Source organism: Protopterus annectens, chromosome 15.part0 (assembly GCF_019279795.1).
Source record: "Protopterus annectens isolate FY-2018-M chromosome 15.part0, PAN1.0, whole genome shotgun sequence".
Lineage (NCBI taxonomy): Eukaryota > Metazoa > Chordata > Ceratodontiformes > Protopteridae > Protopterus > Protopterus annectens.
Window position 1 is genome coordinate 639,757,775 of NC_056749.1, and position 18,742 is coordinate 639,776,516.

An 18,742-nucleotide genomic window follows, 5' to 3' on the forward strand; every position below is an offset into this window, starting at 1 on the left:
TTTAAGAGGAGAAGACCAAATATATGAGGTAAAAATCTGGACACACTGTGGAAACCTGGACAGTTGAGAGTATTATGTACAGTACTGCACCTGTACTAACACAAAATATATTAAAACAGATGTTGCTCAACTATGAGCAAGCAAAACTAAACCTTTGACCTCTCCACTATGACAACAAAATAGTGTTATTCATGTATTTTACACAGATTAACACATGTAAGAAAATGAACATACCTTATTTTCACCCGGCAAAGGTTCAATGCCAGTTATTTTTCTTCCAACTTTGTTTCGCCCTCTTGTGGATCGAACATGTATTTGTGTATGGTACTTCAAGTGCTACATGTTCATAAAATATAATTTAACAAAAACATTACTTAAGTTAGAAATACATTTTATACATTCAGAGACTTTTAAAAAAGACAATAGCCTATTACAGTTTTGGGCAATGTTTAATTAGGTTTATGTTTCTAACAGAGAATTAAGCATTCTGGAAGGTTTTACATGACTGGCTTTCACAAAAAAAAAAAAAAAAGAATTCAATTTCTTTTTTATTAAACACGTACAGTGCTATAACAGTTTATATTAGTATTTCTGCATTAATTCATTTTTAAAAGATTGCAATCTTGCTGGTTCAAGAAAAAACACTGTAGGTGTTCCATATTTATTCTTTAATACAAAATATACATGGCAATACCTATCAAATATAGTTCACTGTATTTCAAGCATTTCAACTGCATCCAGAGCCATCCAAGCTAAGATAGGAATATTTTCTTGATTTTCTGTACTTGCACTTGCTTTATAAAGTGATCACTACTGTTTTGTGCATTTTCTAAAGCATTTATTTAATTCTGTGGAAAAAAATAGCCATTTCTCTGTTGGCTTTTCTAGTTCTGTGAGACTCCAAATCTCCTTGCAGAAGGGTGAATTAGCCAGAGACGTAACTGTTTGGTGGTAGTTTGTTGATTAACCTTCACTTGAGAGCTATTTTTCTTGTGCTTTTACATAAATAAACTCCAGGATCATCCATCTTGTGACAGAAGGTGTTTACCTGGTCCCTCGGAGCAGGGGAGCACTGAAGAAAGCTGAGGATCCGACTGTTTATCGGTTAGAGGGTATAGGAGTCAGTTTTCAACCTTTTTACCTCTGCTATAAATCAGGCAAGTTTGTACGGAGCTGCCTATTGGGCATAGGCAGTTAGCAGTGCCCTGAATAGTAGCAAATGCCTAGACAGTAAAATTTTCCTGTAAAGTAAGGATTAGATCCGAAACCTGCTAAACAGTGAGGCACTGAGTGGAAACTTGTGCACAGATTCTGAAATCAACTCCAGAAACTACCCTGGGAGACCCCCTGTTAATACCCAATCCTTAATCCTAAACAGCCCTCCCAAATTCAGGACCGGACACCTTGGATATGCAATTGTCAAATGTCTCTTTGGTCAGCTTGGTAGATTTGGGCCTTCTAAAGGCAATGTGGCAATTGCCTCATGCTCTCAGACAACCAGTTAATCATTAAAGAAAATAACAAGGTATGCGAGGGATGAAAATACATAACTTCCTTGAAGGAAAAATCAAGCATATAAAAGAGGTTGTCAGGAATACCCACACTACATCCCTCACAACACACACCACTATGAACAGAAGACTAGTGGCCATGTCCGATAAGGCCCTGGAATCAACCCTTCTGTAAAAAGCCCCAGTGGAAGAAAATGCTTTAATGGAATGGGCCTTAACAGCAGAGGATACAAACTTACCATGATGACAGTAACAAAAGGAAATGGATTTAGAAATCCAATGTTCATCTGTTTGGAGACAGGATTATCCAACGTGCATTCCCAGAAGAAGACAAGCAGTTGATCTGTGTTACAAATATCTTTCATCTTATCAAACAGAATCCAAGCCGACTGTAAGCATCCAATGAATGCAAAAGTCTTTCACTCTTGTTTTGAGGGTATGGAAAGAAAGTAGGCAGATTAGCCTATTTGAAAAACAACTCAAACCATTTTGGGCATGAAGAAAGGATTGACCCTAAGAGACAACCTATTCTTAAGGAGAACAAGGAAGAGTGGAGAGGCCATCAGAGCCTGAAGCTCAGAAACCCTTCTAGTAAAATAAGGACTAAGAACAAAGTGATTTCAAAGTACAAAACTTGAATGATGCAGAAGCAACTGGTTTTAAAAGTGGATGAGTACCGTTTTCTAAAACAAAATTAAGATTCCAAGGAGGGAACATAGCCCTCCTAGGTGGTTTAAAGTGAAGGACACCATTGGAAAGTGCTTCCACTCAATAATAGAAAGCAGGGGAGAATAAAGAGGCGGGCACGCATGCATAATGGCAGATAAATGCACATAGATAGAAAAACTCTAGACCAGCTTTTAAGAGTTCACACAAGTATGAAAGGACAGTGGCAAGTCATGTTTGCATGGGATTATCCTCCTTTTTGTGACATTAGATAAAAAAAAAAAAAACAAAAAAAACAAATTCCATCTGGATATATGAGCTCTTTTAGTGGTAAGTTTTCTCACCTCCTGAAGAACCTGATACATGTCTTCAGTAAACTGGTGTCTGAAAGGGATTCGATTTCTATCATCCACAATGTCAAGATGAAAGCTAGCAAACTGAGATGAAGCAAAGAAACATTTTTCTCTGTGAGCAAGTCCACTTTGTAGAAAACTTGTGATGATGACCTCTGGCCAGATGAAGAATAGGGAACCAGTGCTGTCAGAACCAAAAGAGAGTCACCGACAAGATTTCTGGTCTGTTCCTTTGGGTCTTTAATTGCTGAGTTGAGACAAGTAGTTTATCTGAGGAATAACTCAGATGTGGACTATATGTCTAGGAAGACTTCCCTTTCAGCATCCATTCATATGGGTCTTCCATGAAACTGCTTACTGAAAACACAAGAATATTATCCTTGGAAGGAATGCAAATTGTTTTAGGAACAGACTTGCTTTTCTAGACTGGTTCCAAGCCAAAAGAATCAGTTTACACAGTTGGAAGGACTTTGTCTCGCCTTGTTTCTTTATATAACACACACAATTGTGGTGTTGCCTGTGAAAATCCAGAGAAGGGTCCTGGATTCCATATTTGAGAAAATCCTATACCTTGATGATGTTACGACATCTCAACTATACTAGCTCCCTTCTGCAGAGGGTGAATGACTGCCCTCATTTCTTTTACAATGACATGTTCTCTATTTTATTTCAGAGCCCATTGACCCAGAACTGTTAAGGAGGCTGCCCATGCAACCCAAGTTAGATCGGATGCATGTATGAAGTTACTCAGTGGGAAAATTGGCTTGAATGGACAGCCTGGATTCAGCTGGACAAGAGAGATCTACCACTGCAACTTTCTTTATAGAAAGGGCAGACGTGAAATCTAAGTACCTAATGGGCAACAATGCTGAGACCTGAGAAACTTCAGATACCACTGGATCTTTCCCATATGGAGTTTGATGAAGGGGACCATAAGGATGGCAGCTGCCATGAACACCTGAGTCCTTAGAATTTAATTTGCAGGACAGGACTGAAGAGGAAATATGGACTGAAAATATATGGTCTGTTATGTGTGTTGTATATTATAATTACTACAGTTTATTTTATTATGAGCAATGAATAAGAGGTTGCCTTGAAAGCTTTGCCATTATATATATTTTTACATAGTTCAAGGTGTTGAGTTCCATTTTGTTGTGCTTTAGAGTTCCTTTAATACCTAGGGATTGAGGTGAAAAAGATTTGCTTAACATTTTGAGTGCTTTTTACCTTTCTCTTGCAAATATCTTAATGGGTTTGCTGCAGGATGTCCAAACAGAAAATATTTGTGAAGATGCGAGTCTAAAAGGTTAGCTTTCATATCCTCAGGAAGGGGCTGAAAATGAAGCCATGCAAATCTCCCAGGGACAGATCCAATAGCAGCCGCCCTGCAAGAAGCCTCCACTGCATCATAGCTGCATTTAATTTTATGTCTGGCAATATAAACAGCCTGACCAACCACTGAAATGACCAGCGGCTTAGTTTCAGAGACTACAAAGTCAGTCAAAGTCTTACCAAGGACAGGCAATATATATTTTGACATTTGTGTGGAATAATTCAATACCCTGAAAGCTAGAGTGGAAGAGTTATAAACTTTCTTTCTGTATCTGTCCATGGCCCTATCATCTCTGTCAAAAGGTAGAACGTTAGCAGCAGGCAAAAATTTGGAAGTCTTGTCAGTGAACACAGAAAAAACAGAAGGATTCACCAAAGGAGAGATTTTAGAACCTCTAGCACTCTGTAAAACCTATTGGGTATCTTAGGGGCTGGAGGCTGGGAACAGAAGAGGCAGAAGTAGATGTAAATACATCTAGAAAGACCTCCAAAACTAGAGGGAGAAGGGCTGGAATACCGCTAATAAGTTATAGTACCTCTTCCATACATCAGAAACTTGTCTGTATTCACATTCAAAATGTTGCATCAATTTTAATGGTTCCCCAAAGGAAATTAATTTATTAGGAGAGTCAGGGGATAGTGTGTCTTCATCATCAGAAGCCATCTGGCTTGGAGAATGAATCCGAGATAAATTAGCCAAAGAATGTTCATCTGAATCATATTCTTCCCCCTCCTCCTCCACAGAGGGTTCATGGGGTCTCTTGAGAAAGGGAAGGAAGACAGTAAACAAAAAGAAAGGAAGGAGGCTTGAGAAACAAAATGGCCTCGTACAGATCCTATAAAAATTCCATCCTTTCCTTTTAAGATGTCTGAGAAGATGAAACATTCTTTGTCTTTTGTTTCTTTTACTTTGGTGTGCCATCTGCTTTCACAACGCATGTCAGATAAAAAACATGAAGGATTTCTATTAAGGATCTAGGCACCTCTTTCCTGACCAGGATTTTAAGGTATGTCCTCCAGTTCCTCTGAAATAATGAGTGCAGGTTCCCTCCTTCTCAACCACAAGGGTAACATCATCTGCACTGGATGTGCAAGAATCAGAAAGTACAGTTGTGTGCACTTACCATAAATGTAGATGTTCGAGTGTATTCACTGTTGCAGTCATTACATTTGGGTAATCTGCTTGCAGGTTGCCCTCAGTCGGCCTGATTAACAAAGTCTTGGGTCCTGCTTCAGTTGATGTCTCTTCTTCCATGACGTCAGGTCGTCAGGGGTATAAAACATGCAGCCAACGCCATTACATCAGTTTTTCTTGCCCCAGATGTCAGGTGCCCCCCTAATGGGAAGCAATTAAACAAAAACACAAAGGTATACCTCCAACAAAAAAGCAAATACACCACAAAGGCTTTTAAGCATAGTAAAGGAAAGTAGAGGTATAGCCAAATGAAGTTAAGGGGCAGGAGGGAGGGTAACCAGGACTGCAACTGTGAATACACTCTGACATCTACATTTAATGTAAGTGTACACAACTGTACTATGTTCTTCATGTTTCACTGTTGCAGTCATTACATTTGGGTAGATTCGCAAAGCTATGGTTGGGAGGAGGAGTTTAAATAGCATTAGGGCCAGCTATAAGGCCCTGCAAGTCTGCAGTGGCAAAGCCAGCTCTGGATTTAGAGAAAAGTGGCAAATGATAATGACTGGTGACAGTATGTACAGAACTCCAGGTAGCAGCTTCTAGTATGTCCCTGGTAGGAACGCCTCTGAGAAAGGCTGTAGAAGAAGATGCAGCCCTGGTGGAGTGAGGTCTGATCCCCTGGGGGATAGGTTTTCCATGGTGCTTACAGCAGAAATGAATGCAATGGCTTATCCATTTAGAAATGGTTTGTTTTGAAATAGCCTTCCCCTCTGCCCCTGCAGCAAATGCTACCAGCAGTTGTTCAGATTTTCTTTGTGGTTTAGTCCTGTCCAAGTAGAATCTAAGTTGTCTGTGTACATCCAAGGAATGCAGTACCCATTCCCCTTTGTTCTGTGGATTAGGAAAGAAGGTTGGCAAATGAATGGACTGATTAAGAGCCACACTGGCTACCACCTTGGGCATGAAGGATGGACTGGGTCTGAGTGACACCCTGTCCGCATGAAAGATGATGAAAGGCTTCACTGCCATAAGGGCATGTAATTCAGATACCCTTCTAGCTGAAGTGATTGCTAAAAGGAAAGCTGTTTTCCAAGAAAGAAATTTTAAGTCTGCAGTAGCAGCTGGCTCGAAAGGAGGTAGAGTGAGTTTCTCCAATACAAAGTTAAGGTCCCAGGCTGGGGTTGGAGCTCTCCTGGGTGGTCTCAAATCTTTGGCCCCTCTGAGGAACTGCTTGAGCAGTGGATGAGAAAAGAGGGGAGGTTCTGTGTTATAATGAGCTGAAATGGCTGAGGCGTGGATTTTAATGGAGGAAAAAGACAAGCCCTTGTGAAGCATCTCCGTTAAGCATTGTAAAATCTGAGGTAAATTGGGCGCTGCTGTGCTCATCCCTTGCGACTGGTTCCAGGCACAGAATCTTTTCCATTTTTCAGCATAAGATTTTCTAGTAGTAGGCCTCCTTGCCGCTAAGATGACATCCATCACAGGTTTGCCGAGGGATGGTAAGGGAGAGTTTAAGTAATTAGCCAGGCTGCAAGGTTCAGTGTTGGAAGTTGAGGGTGCAGAATCTGATTCTCCTGCTAAGACAGCAGGGAAGGAGTCTGAGGCAGGTGCCATGGAGATAACCGTGACACACTGCGCAGCAGGAGGGGGTACCAGTGTTGTCACGGCCAGTCTGGAGCAATCAAAATCATCCTTGGTTTGTCCTGTTTGACTTTTAGTAGTACTTTGGAGAGCAGAGGCAGCAGGGGAAAGGTACAGACTGATAGGTTTTTTCCAGTTGAAGGACAGGGCATCCACTTTTCAGGCTTGTTTGTGGGGAGTCCTTGTGCAAAATTTGTCCAATTGGTAGTTCTGGGGGGAGGCAACCAGGTCTATATCTGGGATCCCCCATTCGCTTGTCAACATGTTGAGAATCCTTGGTTCCAGTTTCCACTCGTGTGGGTCCATGAGGTTTCTGCTTAGTCCGTCTGCCAGTGTATTTAATTTTCCTGGCAGGAATTGAGCTTGTAGGTGTACTTGGTAGCCCAAGGCTGTGTTCCACAATGCCATGGCTAGTCTGCAGAGGGGTAAGAATGTGTAACCCCCTGCTTGTTTATGTACCACATAACCGTGGTGTTGTCCGTCTTTACCATTAGTTGTCCTGGAAGAATGTAGTCCTTGAAGGCTGTCAGAGCATTCTGTACAGCTAAAATTTCTTTTTGCTTGATATGCAGGTGCATTTGACTTGGGTTCCATTTGCCCTGAATGCACTTCCCTGCCAGGTGAGCCCCCCCCCATACATAGTCTGATGCATCTGTTGTTAGGGTTTGGGTGGCAGGGGGTGGTATGAAAGGTAGTCCCTTGTTTTGGTGGCAGGCCTCTGCCCACCAAAGGAACTATAGGCGTAGGCAAGGTATGATAGGAATCATTGTTTCTAGGCTGTGAGAATGTTGACTCCATAGGCTTCTTAGATACCACTGTAATTTCCTCATAAGCAGTCTTGCATATGGAATTAGAAGAATGCAGGAGGCCATGATCCCCAAGGCTTGCAGTATTTGTCTTGCAGATAGCAGGGTTTTTGTGGCCACTTGTTTGAAGTAGGCTGTCAAATGAATTTGCTTTTCTGGCGTGAGGTAAGCCATCTGGGAAGTTGTATTCAAGCTTGCTCCCATGAATGTAATTTGTTGACAGGGTACCAGTTGTGATTTTGTTTCGTTTATGGTGTACCCCAGACAAGTTAGAACCCTTTTTACAAAGGTACAGATGATTTAAAAGTATGTCCTGGCTTTCTGCCTGAATTAGACAATCGTCCTGGTATGGGTATATTTGAATACTTCTTTGCCTGCAAAATGCAATAACTGGAGTTAGGCACTTTGTGAATACCCTGGGTGCAGTAGATAAGCCAAAGGGCAGTGTAGAGAACTGACAGTGCGTGTAGCCTGCTTTGAAGCGTAGGTATCTTCTGCAAGATTCCCTAATTGGGGTGTGCAGGTATGGGTCTTTTAAATCTAGTGTTACCAACCAGGCGTCTTTGCCTAGCATAGGAAGTAATTGTTGAAGAGTCAGCATCTTGAATTTTGGAATCTCCAGAAAGGTGTTCAGAGTAGACAGGTCCAGGATAGGACACCATGATTTGTCTTTTCTGGGTACCAGGAAAAGTCTTGAGTAGAAACCTTGTCCCTTTTCCTCTTTTGGTACCAGCTGAACAGCCCCCATGCTTAAGAGAGCAAGTACTTGTTTTTGAGCCTCTGCCCACTGATTTGGGGGTAGGTCCAGCCACCCATTTGGTGTTGGCAATGTATGGAAGTGAAATCTGTATCCCTGGGACACTATAATTAAAACCCATTTGTCCTGGGTATTGAGCTCCCAGTTCTTTGCATGAAGAGCAATCTTTCCCCCCAAAGAGGCAGTCAGAAGATAAGTGCTTGGAAATTTTAAAAGGAAGTCACTGAGACAATTTACCATAGGGAGGAGTCTTATTATTCCCAGACTTGGAAGTGGAGGCCCCCCACTGCTTAGTTCTGTGAGTTCCCTGGGACTAAAACCTGGGGTTTTTGCTGTGTCTGGGTTTGGCTTGAGAAGACCTGGACGGGGCTGGAAAGGACCAATTCTTAGATGGCCAGTACCTACTAAATCTAGGAAGCTGAACTTGTAAAAAATCTTTAACATTTTGCATAGATTTAGCTTTATCTTCCATCTTTTTAAGAACTTCTTCTGCCTTGTTGCCAAACAGGCGGTCCTGATTTAAAGGAGCATCCAACAATTTAGCTTTAATATGAACAGGCAAAGATTGCTCCTTAAGCCAAGCATGCCTTCTAAGCACAGGCCCAGTAACAGCAGCCCTGCAAGAGGCCTCTAAAGAATCAAAGCCACATTGCCAAGTATGTTTTCCAACTTGTTCAGCAGAATGCATTAAATCCTGTAAGTCTTTATTTTCCACACAGTCAGGAATCAACATCATTTTCTGTTTAAGCAGTCCAATAACATGTTGCTGATCTTTTAACATATGAGATTGGCAGTTTAAAGCTCTAATGGCCAAGGTTGCTGAAGTGTAAACCTTTTACCCCATCTATCCAGTGCCCTGGAGTCTCTATCAGAAGGGGTAGGATTTTTAGCAGTAGAGGCCTTAATGCCCTTGGGCCCCTGCAAAATAGTCTCTGGATCTGCAATAGGATTTTTGAAAAGGAACTTGTGGGACTCAGAGAGACCCTGTAGTATCTGTCAGGTTTACTGGGAGCAGGAGGCAGGGAATCAGGGGCCAAACTGGATTCTGAGAAAGCATCAACAATGTCTAGTATAGGAGGAACAGCCAAAGGCCTATGCTGAAGTAGGAGAAGGAAATCCCTAAGCCTCTTTTTTGAATCAGAAAATTCCTGGTTTTCCTAGTGAAAATGCTCCCTTAGAGTATGTAAGGTTTCTCCAAAAGAAAAATCCTCAGGAGGGGAAGCAGAGAGAATAGAGTCCTCTGCATGAGAATCCTCTCAAGTAGGAAAGGACAAATCCAGGTCATCAGAAGAGTCAGGAAAAACAGAATCCTGATCAGAAGATTCATAGTCAATCTCAGCCCTAGGCCTCTTAGAACTGGGGGGGGGGGGGTTGGCTACCCCTGATTAGAGTTATTAGATCTTCAGCCATTTTTATCATTTGTTTTTTTAGGCATAGAGGCCTGAGCATCATTTTGTTTAGACATGTATCTAGATTTAGGCCTTAGCCTGCACAGCGGCTCCGAACCCATCCAAGGTAGAGACATCTGTGGGTTCCATAGTTGAAGTATCTCGCGGCATACCGGACTCTGAATGGGTCTCAGTAGAGGCCTGCGAATCAGAAGTAGCGGGTATCAGGTATCAGGGGCCGCAAAAGCTCCTCACTGAGTACCGGCGAACTGGCGATTGGCTTAGGAGAAGCGTCGTTGTCAGTTTTGGACCTCGGCGGCCTGTCTCTGTCTTTATCTTTGCATTTTTTCGGAATCCCGGTAGTCAGATGGCTAACCGACAACATTTCTGGATAATTAAACAGAAAACCGAAATATTTAGAAGCAAAAATATACAGACGACGGATAGTGCGCTGATTAAATACAGCACAAAATCGACAGCAAGGTACGTCATGGTCAGGGCCTAGGCAAGGAATGCAGTACGAATGAAAAAATGAGGTATTTGCTTTCCACAAGTAATGCAATTATTAACTTTTACTGACATCGGTAAGGTGCAAGAAAAAGTTTCCCCCATGGGGTACTTAGCTTTTAGTTGGACTTCAGTTCTGAAACTCGAAAATGAAAATTTCAGATGTCGGCCGACCGGCACTTGCGAACTGCTTCTGCTTCGGGCACTGCAAGGCAAGAAAGACTGATGTAATGGCGTCAGCTGCATGTTTTATACCCCCGATGACCTGACGTCATAGAAGAAGGGACAGCAGCCAACGCAAAACCCAAAACTTTGTTAATCAGGCCGACTGAGGGCAACCTGCAAGCAGATTACCCAAATGTAATGACTGCAACAGTGAAACATGAAGAACATCTCATAAAAGACTCCGGGCAAGGTTGCAAAAGCCAGAGTTCCTGCAACACCCTCAATACATATGTCAGAATCTGACTGGACAGACAACTTTTCAGACCTAGGACTTTTGAATTTCATTTTAGTGCGAGCAGGACACTGGATGCAGAGGGTTCCACCATTCTGAATTGCGCAGGCCGCTTCAAGCACTCTCTCGCTAAATAAGTGTCTGATGAGGAAAGACATGCAGGGAGGGTTTTTGGAACTAACAATTGACAAATCTGACAATTCATATAGTTGTGTTCAGCCCCGAGACAAAACAAGCACTGGGAGTAGAGGTTCTTATAAGGAATCTGCCAACCACTATCACACTTCTCTCAATTAGATGACATCTAACAAATTTAAACACAAAGTTTCAAGAAAAAAAGTATGAAGAGGAGCCTGAGCTGTTGATCCTGAAGTCTAAAACCATCTGAAGTCAGATACAATGTCAGATCTGAAGAGCCATTAGTTGAAGGATGGAATCAGAAAAACACAGGAAGTACAGTTATGTACACTTACCATACATGTAGACGTTCGAGTGTATTCACTCTGTTGCAGTCATCACCTGTGGGTGTTATCCCTGCTGTGGAAGGCCTCGGCCAGCCTGAATACCACAGTCAATGTTTTTCTGCGTCCGCTGCTGTCGCTTGCTGGCTGACGTCAGGTCGTCCAGTGCTATAAAGGAAGGCAGCCGACGCCATTACATCAGTTTTTCTTGCTCTAACTACTCAGAGGCCCAAGTAAATATAGTAAAGTGGCCCTGGTGGCTAAAAGCCACGTTAGAAACTTATGTCTCCTTAAAGAAAGAAGATATAAGGGGGAAGGAGGGTGGGAAACCAGGACTGCAATAGTGAAAACAATCAGACATCTACATTTATGGTAAGTGTACACAACTGTACTATGTTCTTCATGTTTCACTGTTGCAGTCATCACCTGTGGGAGGATTCCCAAAGCTGACAGGAGAAGGGTGGTAGGACTAGTAACAGACCTAGGAATGAGTCAGCATGTCCTGCAAAACTGCACAGGCAAACCCTGCCCTAGCCTTAGAAAATAGAGGTAGGTGGTAATGCTTGGTAAAGGTATGGACAGAAGTCCAGGTGGCAGCTTCCAGGATGTCCCTGGTGGGAACTCCTCTGAGGAATAGGTTCATAGGTAGGTACTAGGCTATCGGCCCAAGGGCCTACGTAAGCCTAGCCAACTAGGTTCCCTGGTGTACGCCACCCAAGAAAGTTATTTTCCTGTGCCACTGTCGAGCAGAGATACAGAAGTGATCCCTGGGGTGTATTTCCTATTTCCCATCCACTCGTCAAGATTTTTCTTGAAGAGTGTTAATGAAGAACTTTGCTTGACATAGATGGGTAGCCTGTTCCAGAGTATGGGAAGTCTCTGGGATAGGAATCTAACCCTCCAGCATGTCCTGTTTATTGTGGTGACAAGGTTTAGGTCCCTAGAGCGTGTAGCTCGGAGGGATTGGGATTTCTTTAGGTGTAGCATGTCCAACAGCTCTGGGTTTGACACAGCTTTATATGTTAGGCAGAGATCACCTCTGAGTAGGCGATATGCTACGGAGTAAAGCTGGAGTTTTTTGAGGCGGTCAGTGTAGGGCATTTGTTTGAGTCCAGTAATCCTCTTTGTGAGGTACTTCTATGGCCTTTCCAGCTGCTGCAGATGTCTTGTGAGGTACATTCCAAAAGGGGCGTTGTACTCTATAGTGGGTCTAATGAGTGTCAAGTAGAGGGGAACAATGACCTCTTTTTTCCTGGATGAGAACCCTTTTATGATGGTGTGCCACGCAGAAGGACTTCCTGACTACTGTGGCAATGTGACTATCAAAGGAGAGACTACTATCCACCTGGGTCCCAAGGTCTCATCACGCATTCGGTGTTAAGTAAATTGCTGCCTATGTGGTAGTTCATGGGTACAGAGGTTTTACCAAAGGGGATGACACTGCACTTTTTGGCACTGAGCTTGAGGCCATGGCTCTGACACCAGGCATCTGTCTCAGAGAGGCCTTTCTGTAGGATGTTCACATCATTTGGGGACTTGACTATGGCGCCTAGTTTGCAGTCATCTACGAACTTCGTTAGCCAGAGGCCTTCTGTGTTAGCCTGTACTTCAGAGAAGTAGATACCAAACAGGAGCGGTCCCAGGACGGAACCCTGTGGTACTCCACATGTCACTGCTTTGAGGTCAGATTTGGAGTCTGCAACTTTTACAGTGTGGGTTCTGTCCGTGAGCCAGTTGACAACCCATCTTGTGATGTAGGGATTTATGCCTAGTTTATTGAGTTTAGCTATAATTCCAGAATGGGGGATGGTGTCGAAAGCCTTGGCGAGGTCAAGATAAGCTGTGTGAACCACCTTACCCTCATCTACGGCTTTGGTGACTGCCTCAAAGAAGTTGATCGGGTTCAGGAGGCATGCTCTGCCTTTCACAAACCCGAACTGGGTGGGATCCAGAGTTTGGAGGTTACCAATGTCTTTGTTTATGAGTTCCATGATGATACGTTCCATGGCTTTGCAGACCAGGCTCGTCAGGCTAATAGGTCTATAGTTCCTGGCATCAGTGGTGGCTCCCCGTTTGTGGAGTGGGATAACTGTTGCTGTACGCCATTCAGTGGGCACAAAGCCTGATGCGAGGCTATTATTGAACATGGTGCTTAAGTGGGGAGCCAGCTCATTCTTAAGTTCGTGTAAAATGCAGCCTGGGATGTTGTCCGGTCCCATGGATGCTGTGTTTTTGGCTTTAGAGAGTGCAGCTTTCACCTGCGTAGTTGTGATTACAGGGACTCTGCATTCTTCCTGTATAGATATGGGCTCTTTAGGGGGTGGGAGGTAAAGTTAGCACTGACCCTATCTGCCAGGATGTTGGCAATATCAGTTGGTTCTGTAATTTTCGTGCCTTTGCGCTGTAACTCAGAGCAGATCTGGGTGTTGCCATTGAGATTCTTGACATAGCTATAGAATGCTTTGTGGTTGTCCTTGGAATTAGTGGCAATTTTATTTTTGTAGCTAGCTATGAAGGATCTTATAAGGGATCTCAGCTTCTTACTGAGGCTGACCAGGGAGCTCCTCCACTAATGGGATTTTACTCTCTTTTGCAACAGTTTCTTCCTTCTGTTGTACAGTTTGTTTATGGTAAGGGACCACCAGATTGGCTTCCTTTTTTTGGAGGATAGCGTCTTGGTTCTGTTTGGGATAGCACGATCCATGCACTCATGTAAGTGCTTATAGAGTGCATTTGTATAGGATTCAGCAGTTGTAACTGTATTGTCCATCTGCATGGGTGTCATGAAGTTCACTACTTCTGTCTTAAGAAGCATGAAGTTGGCTTTGGAGAAATTTTTTACTGTGGTTTCCTTAATGGGGTGTGGGGGTGTGATGTGGAATATCAAGGGTGATTAGCTTATGGTCGGATCGGATCAACGAGGAGTTGACTTCAGGTGTGGAACACCAGTCACTCATGTTGGTAATGACTAGGTCTAGGATATTGTTGCCCCTGGTGGGGATGTGGATAAGTTGATCTAGGGCATTGGAGTTTATGAATTCCAGAATGCTGTGGAAGTGTAGGCTGCAATAGTGGAATGGGTTCGAATAGACCTGGGGAAGTTTCCCATGAAAACTGTAGCAGAAATGTATACAGTAAGATATCCATTTGGAAATGGATTGTTTGGAGATGTGTTTCCTCTCTGCCCCTGGGCCAAAGCTGATAAGTAGTTGATCTGTTTTCCTGAAGGGTTTAGTATGTTCCAGACAGTATGTCAGCTGTCTGTGCATGTCCAGTGAGTGCAGAATTTGTTCCCCCTTGTTTTGAGGGTTCGGAAAGAAAGTGGGTAGATGTATGGCCTGGTTGAGAGTTGCATTAGATACCATCTTGGGCATAAAGGAGGGATTAGTCCTCAGGGAGACCCTGTCCACATAGAAGATGATGAAGGGCTCAATGGCCATCAGTCCCTGAAGTTCTGAAACCTTTCTGGCTGAGGTGATACCTAGGAAAAAGGCAGTCTTCCAGGAGAGGTAACTTAGTTCTGCTGAAGCAGCAGGTTCAAAGGTTGGTAAAGTTAGTTTTCTTAAACATAATCCAGGTCCCAGGCTGGAGTGGGTGGCCTTCTGGGAGGTCTATTAGACACCCCTCTGAGGAATTAGTCAGAAAAGAAAGAGAAACACGAAGGGTAAAGTACCTCCCAAACAAAAAACTTGAAATCCAAAAAATAGAGTGGTGGTACAAATCGACAATCGAAGCAGACTGTAGTGATAATGCGAAAGCGCTTACTTTGGATGTCATTTTGGATGTTAATACAATAAAAGCTTCTTTTTATCCAGTCGGCTTCGATTGTCGTGTTGTACCACCACTCTATTTTTTGGACCCTCTGAGGAATTGTTTAATCAAAGGATGGGAAAACAGGGACTGTTCTGTACCAAAATAAGCTGAAACGGTTGAGGCGTGGCTCTTAATAGAGGAGAAGGAGATGCCACTATTAAGTAGCTCTGCTAGGTAGTCCAGGGTAAGAGAGAAGGAAGGTTGTGAGGTATTGGCCCATCTGGACTGGTTTCCAGAAGCAGAATCTTTTCCATTTTCCTGCATACGATTTTCTGGTCCTGGGCCTTCTGGCCTCTGTGATAATGTCTATGACCTGTTTGCTTAACATGGGCCCCTTGTTGACCTTTAGAGTATTAACCATGCTGATAGCTTGAGAGTCTGTAAGTCTGGGTGCCACATCCCCCCCCCCCCCCCGAGTTAGGGGAAGCTGCTTGGGAGGCTGTAAGGTCAGACTGCACAGTAAGGGGTACCAATGTTGTCTGGGCCAATCTAGAGCAATGAGGATGGCGTTTGGTCTCTCCTCCCTTATTTTGATCAGTACCTTGGGTATGAGAGGCAGAGGAGGGAGTGTTTTTTAGAGGAAGGTCAAGGCATCCACCTTCCACACTAGGTGGTGATACTCCCTGGTACAGAATTTTTTCCATTGATGGTTGGGATGCGAAGCAAAGAGATCCACCTCCGAAGTCCCCACGCCGGAGTGATTTGTAAAACGATTCTTCTGTGGAGCTGCCATTCGTGGGGGTCCATAAAGTTTCTGCTTAAGTGGTCTGCCAGGGTGTTGTTGATCCCTGGTAGGTACTGTGCTATCAAGTGTAGTCCCATGGAAGAGGCTGCCAGCCAGAGGTTCATGGCTAGCCTGCACAGAGGGTAAGATTGGGTCCCTCCCAGTTTGTTGATGTACCACATTACTGTGGTGTTGTCTGTTTTGATAAGGAGAACCCCTGGCTTGAGATGGAGTTCGAAGGATGTCAGGGCCTTTTTTACTCCCATCATTTCCTTCTGGTTGATGTGTAAGGGAAGGTGCTGGGCATCCCAAAGACCTTGGGTGCACCTGCCTTCTAGGTGAGCTCCCCAAGCTATGTCTGCAGTGTTAGTGGTAATGGTCTGCCCAGTTGGGCAGAGGGGGAAGGGAAGACCCTTGTTCTAGGCACAAGCCCCTGCCCATCAGAGAATCCCAGCCCTTATGCAGGGGATCAGATGTAGAGAGGTCTCTAGATGCTGAGTGCGCTGACACCAGAGGTTCTTTAGGCACCACTGAATTTTTCTCATGTGAAGCCTGGCCAGAGGAATTAGAAGGATGCAAGATGCCATGTACCCCAAGGCTTGCAGGAACTTCCTTGCAGTGAGGTGATGTCTGGAAACCAGCTGGGTAAAAGAGAGAGGCAGGAAGCTCTGTTTTTCTGGGGATAGGAAGGCCATTTGGGATGCTGTGCCCAGCAGTGCCCCAAGGAAAATGATCTTCCTGGAGGAAGTTTGCCTTGATTTTCTCTCATTGATGGTGTACCCTAAGGAGGTTAGGAGGGTTGTGACAAAGAGGAGGTCCTTGGGGAGCTTTTCTTTTGCAATCTGCCTGAATGAGGCAGTCATCCAGATAAGGGCAAATTTGTATACTTTTCTGTCTGCAAAAGGCTATGGCCAGGGCTAAGCATTTGGTGATTACCCTGGGAGCAATAGACAAGCCAAAGGGTAGCGCAGAGAACTGAAAGTGTTGTGAGCCTGCTCTGAAGCAAAGGAATTTCCTGCAGGATTCCCTTATGGGGATGTGGAGGTAGGCACCTTTTACATCTAGGATAACTAACCAGGCATTTTTTTGTCAGCATAGGCAGCAGTTGCTGCCAGGTTAGCATTCTGAATTTGGGGGCCACCAGGAAGGTGTTCAGAATAGATAGATCCAGGATGGGGCACCAAGTTCCCTCTTTTCTGTGAACCAGGAATAGTCTGGAATAAATGCCTTTGCCTGTTTGATCTGAGGGGACAGGATCTACTGCCCCTCGGGATATGAGAGTTTGGACTCGTTTCAGTGCCTCTGCCCACTGATTTGGAGGTAAGTCTGGGTACCCGCTTGGAATTGGGAGTTCGTTGAAGGAGAATTTGTATCCCTGAGAAATGACTTTTAAGACCCATTGTCCTTTGTTATAGAGATCCAATTCTCTTTGCAGAGGGAGAGCCTTCCTCCTAGTTTTTGGTGAGTAAAAGGAGGGCAGAGGGTGGCAAGGAAGTCATTGAGAGTTTTTGTCATAGAAGGATGGCTTAGAACTCCCTGCCTTTGGAGTGGAAGTTGTCCACTGTTTGGTTCTCTGCTGGCCCTGGGATAGGAGTCTGAGTGGTCTGTCCCTGTGGAGCTTATCTTGTGCCTGTCTGTTAGGTGCAGGAAAGGACCAGTGTTTTGAGGGAAAATTCCTGCTGAACCTAGGAGGTTGTACAGGAAAGAAATCTTTTACTGTTTGCATAGATTTTGCTTTGTCTTCCATCTTTTTAAGAACCTCTTCTGCTTTTACTCCAAACAAGTGGTCCTTAGCCAAGGGTAAATCAAGTAATTTAGATCTGACATGATCAGGGAGAGGTTGTTCCTTCAACCATGCATGTCTCCTAATGACAGATCCTGACACTGCTGCCCTGCTTGAGGCTTCTAGGGTGTCATATCCACAGTGTAAAGAGTGTTTAGCCACTTGGCAAGTAGACTGTAGTAAATCTGGTAACTCTTTCGAATTGGCACAGTCAGGAAAGGTTGAAATAAAGTTATGTCCTCACCATAATGTTCCATGTTTGTTGTCCTTGATCTCACCTTCTTTCTTGCTGTTTGGGTTCGGAGCCAATCCTCGACTCCAACTCGGCCATATACTATAGCCCAAGAGCTTTTACTGGCTTGAGGCTAGCCCCTATCCCAGCATGCCTAGCGGTAGTTACCCAGATCTCGTGTATATTGATAACCCAACACTAGACCATATAAAAGATAAGGAGATGTACTCTACTCTACATATTCGATGACACCTGTATATAAAGGTATGATCCCTCCACCAGGTGATAGTAGAAAAATTGAGACTGACCATAAGGAATGGCATAAAGGAAACTCAGCCTGTATAGCCAATAAAATAAAAGGGGTTCCTTTCGATCCTCCAGGAAGGGGGAAGGAGGGAGTGATGCAAGAAGAAAGGCGAGATCAAGGACAACAAACATGGAATGTTATGGTGAGTACATAATGTCTTTATGTTATGTTGTCCATATCTCGCCTTCATTCTTACTGTTTGGGACAGCATCCAAGGAGGGAGTGATGCAAGAAGGAAGGCGAGATCAAGGACAACAAACATGGAATGTTATGGCGAGTACATAATGTCTTTATGTTATGTTGTCCATATCTCGCCTTCATTCTTACTGTTTGGGACAGCATCCCCAGCACCTGAGTCTTGGGTGGCTCACTGGAAAAAATTCTTCAGGACCGTGGAACCAAAGGATGCCCTGTTCCAGGAGGCCACATCTACTTTGTAATGAGTGATAAAGGTATGAAGATTAGCCCATGTAGCTGCTGCACAGATTGAATCCAAAGGCAATCTGGCCTGAAAGGCAACAGAGATAGACAAGGCCCTTGTAGAGTGCTCTTTAATTTTTCCTGGAAGTGTTTGTTTATGGAACTTGTAGACATGTTTAATAGTGTCTGAAAGCCACTTTGATAAAGTCACCTTTGAGACTGCACGACCTCTTATTGTCCGCAAAGGATATAAATTATCAGATTTTCTAAATTACTTGGTCCTAACTCTCTATGAACATCCAGTTGATGAAGCTTATACTCTGCCTTGCTTGATTGGGGAAGAACACAGGAAGCTCTATGGACTGATTCAGATTGTATTCAGAACATACCCTGGGTAGGAAAGAGGGGGTGGTTCTGAAAGAAACCCAATCTTTATGGAAAATCAA

At 43.8% G+C, this 18,742-nt stretch overlaps 1 protein-coding gene across 1 annotated transcript in view; it reads right to left on the reverse strand.

The window, feature by feature from the left end:
* The window catches only part of WDR44 (WD repeat domain 44), a 1,972,396-nt gene that overhangs the window by 125,117 nt on the left and 1,828,537 nt on the right, over positions 1 to 18,742 (reverse strand). Inside the window, 1 exon segment of the mRNA XM_044057470.1 lies at positions 235 to 336. Coding sequence (XP_043913405.1) covers positions 235 to 336 — 102 coding nt within the window.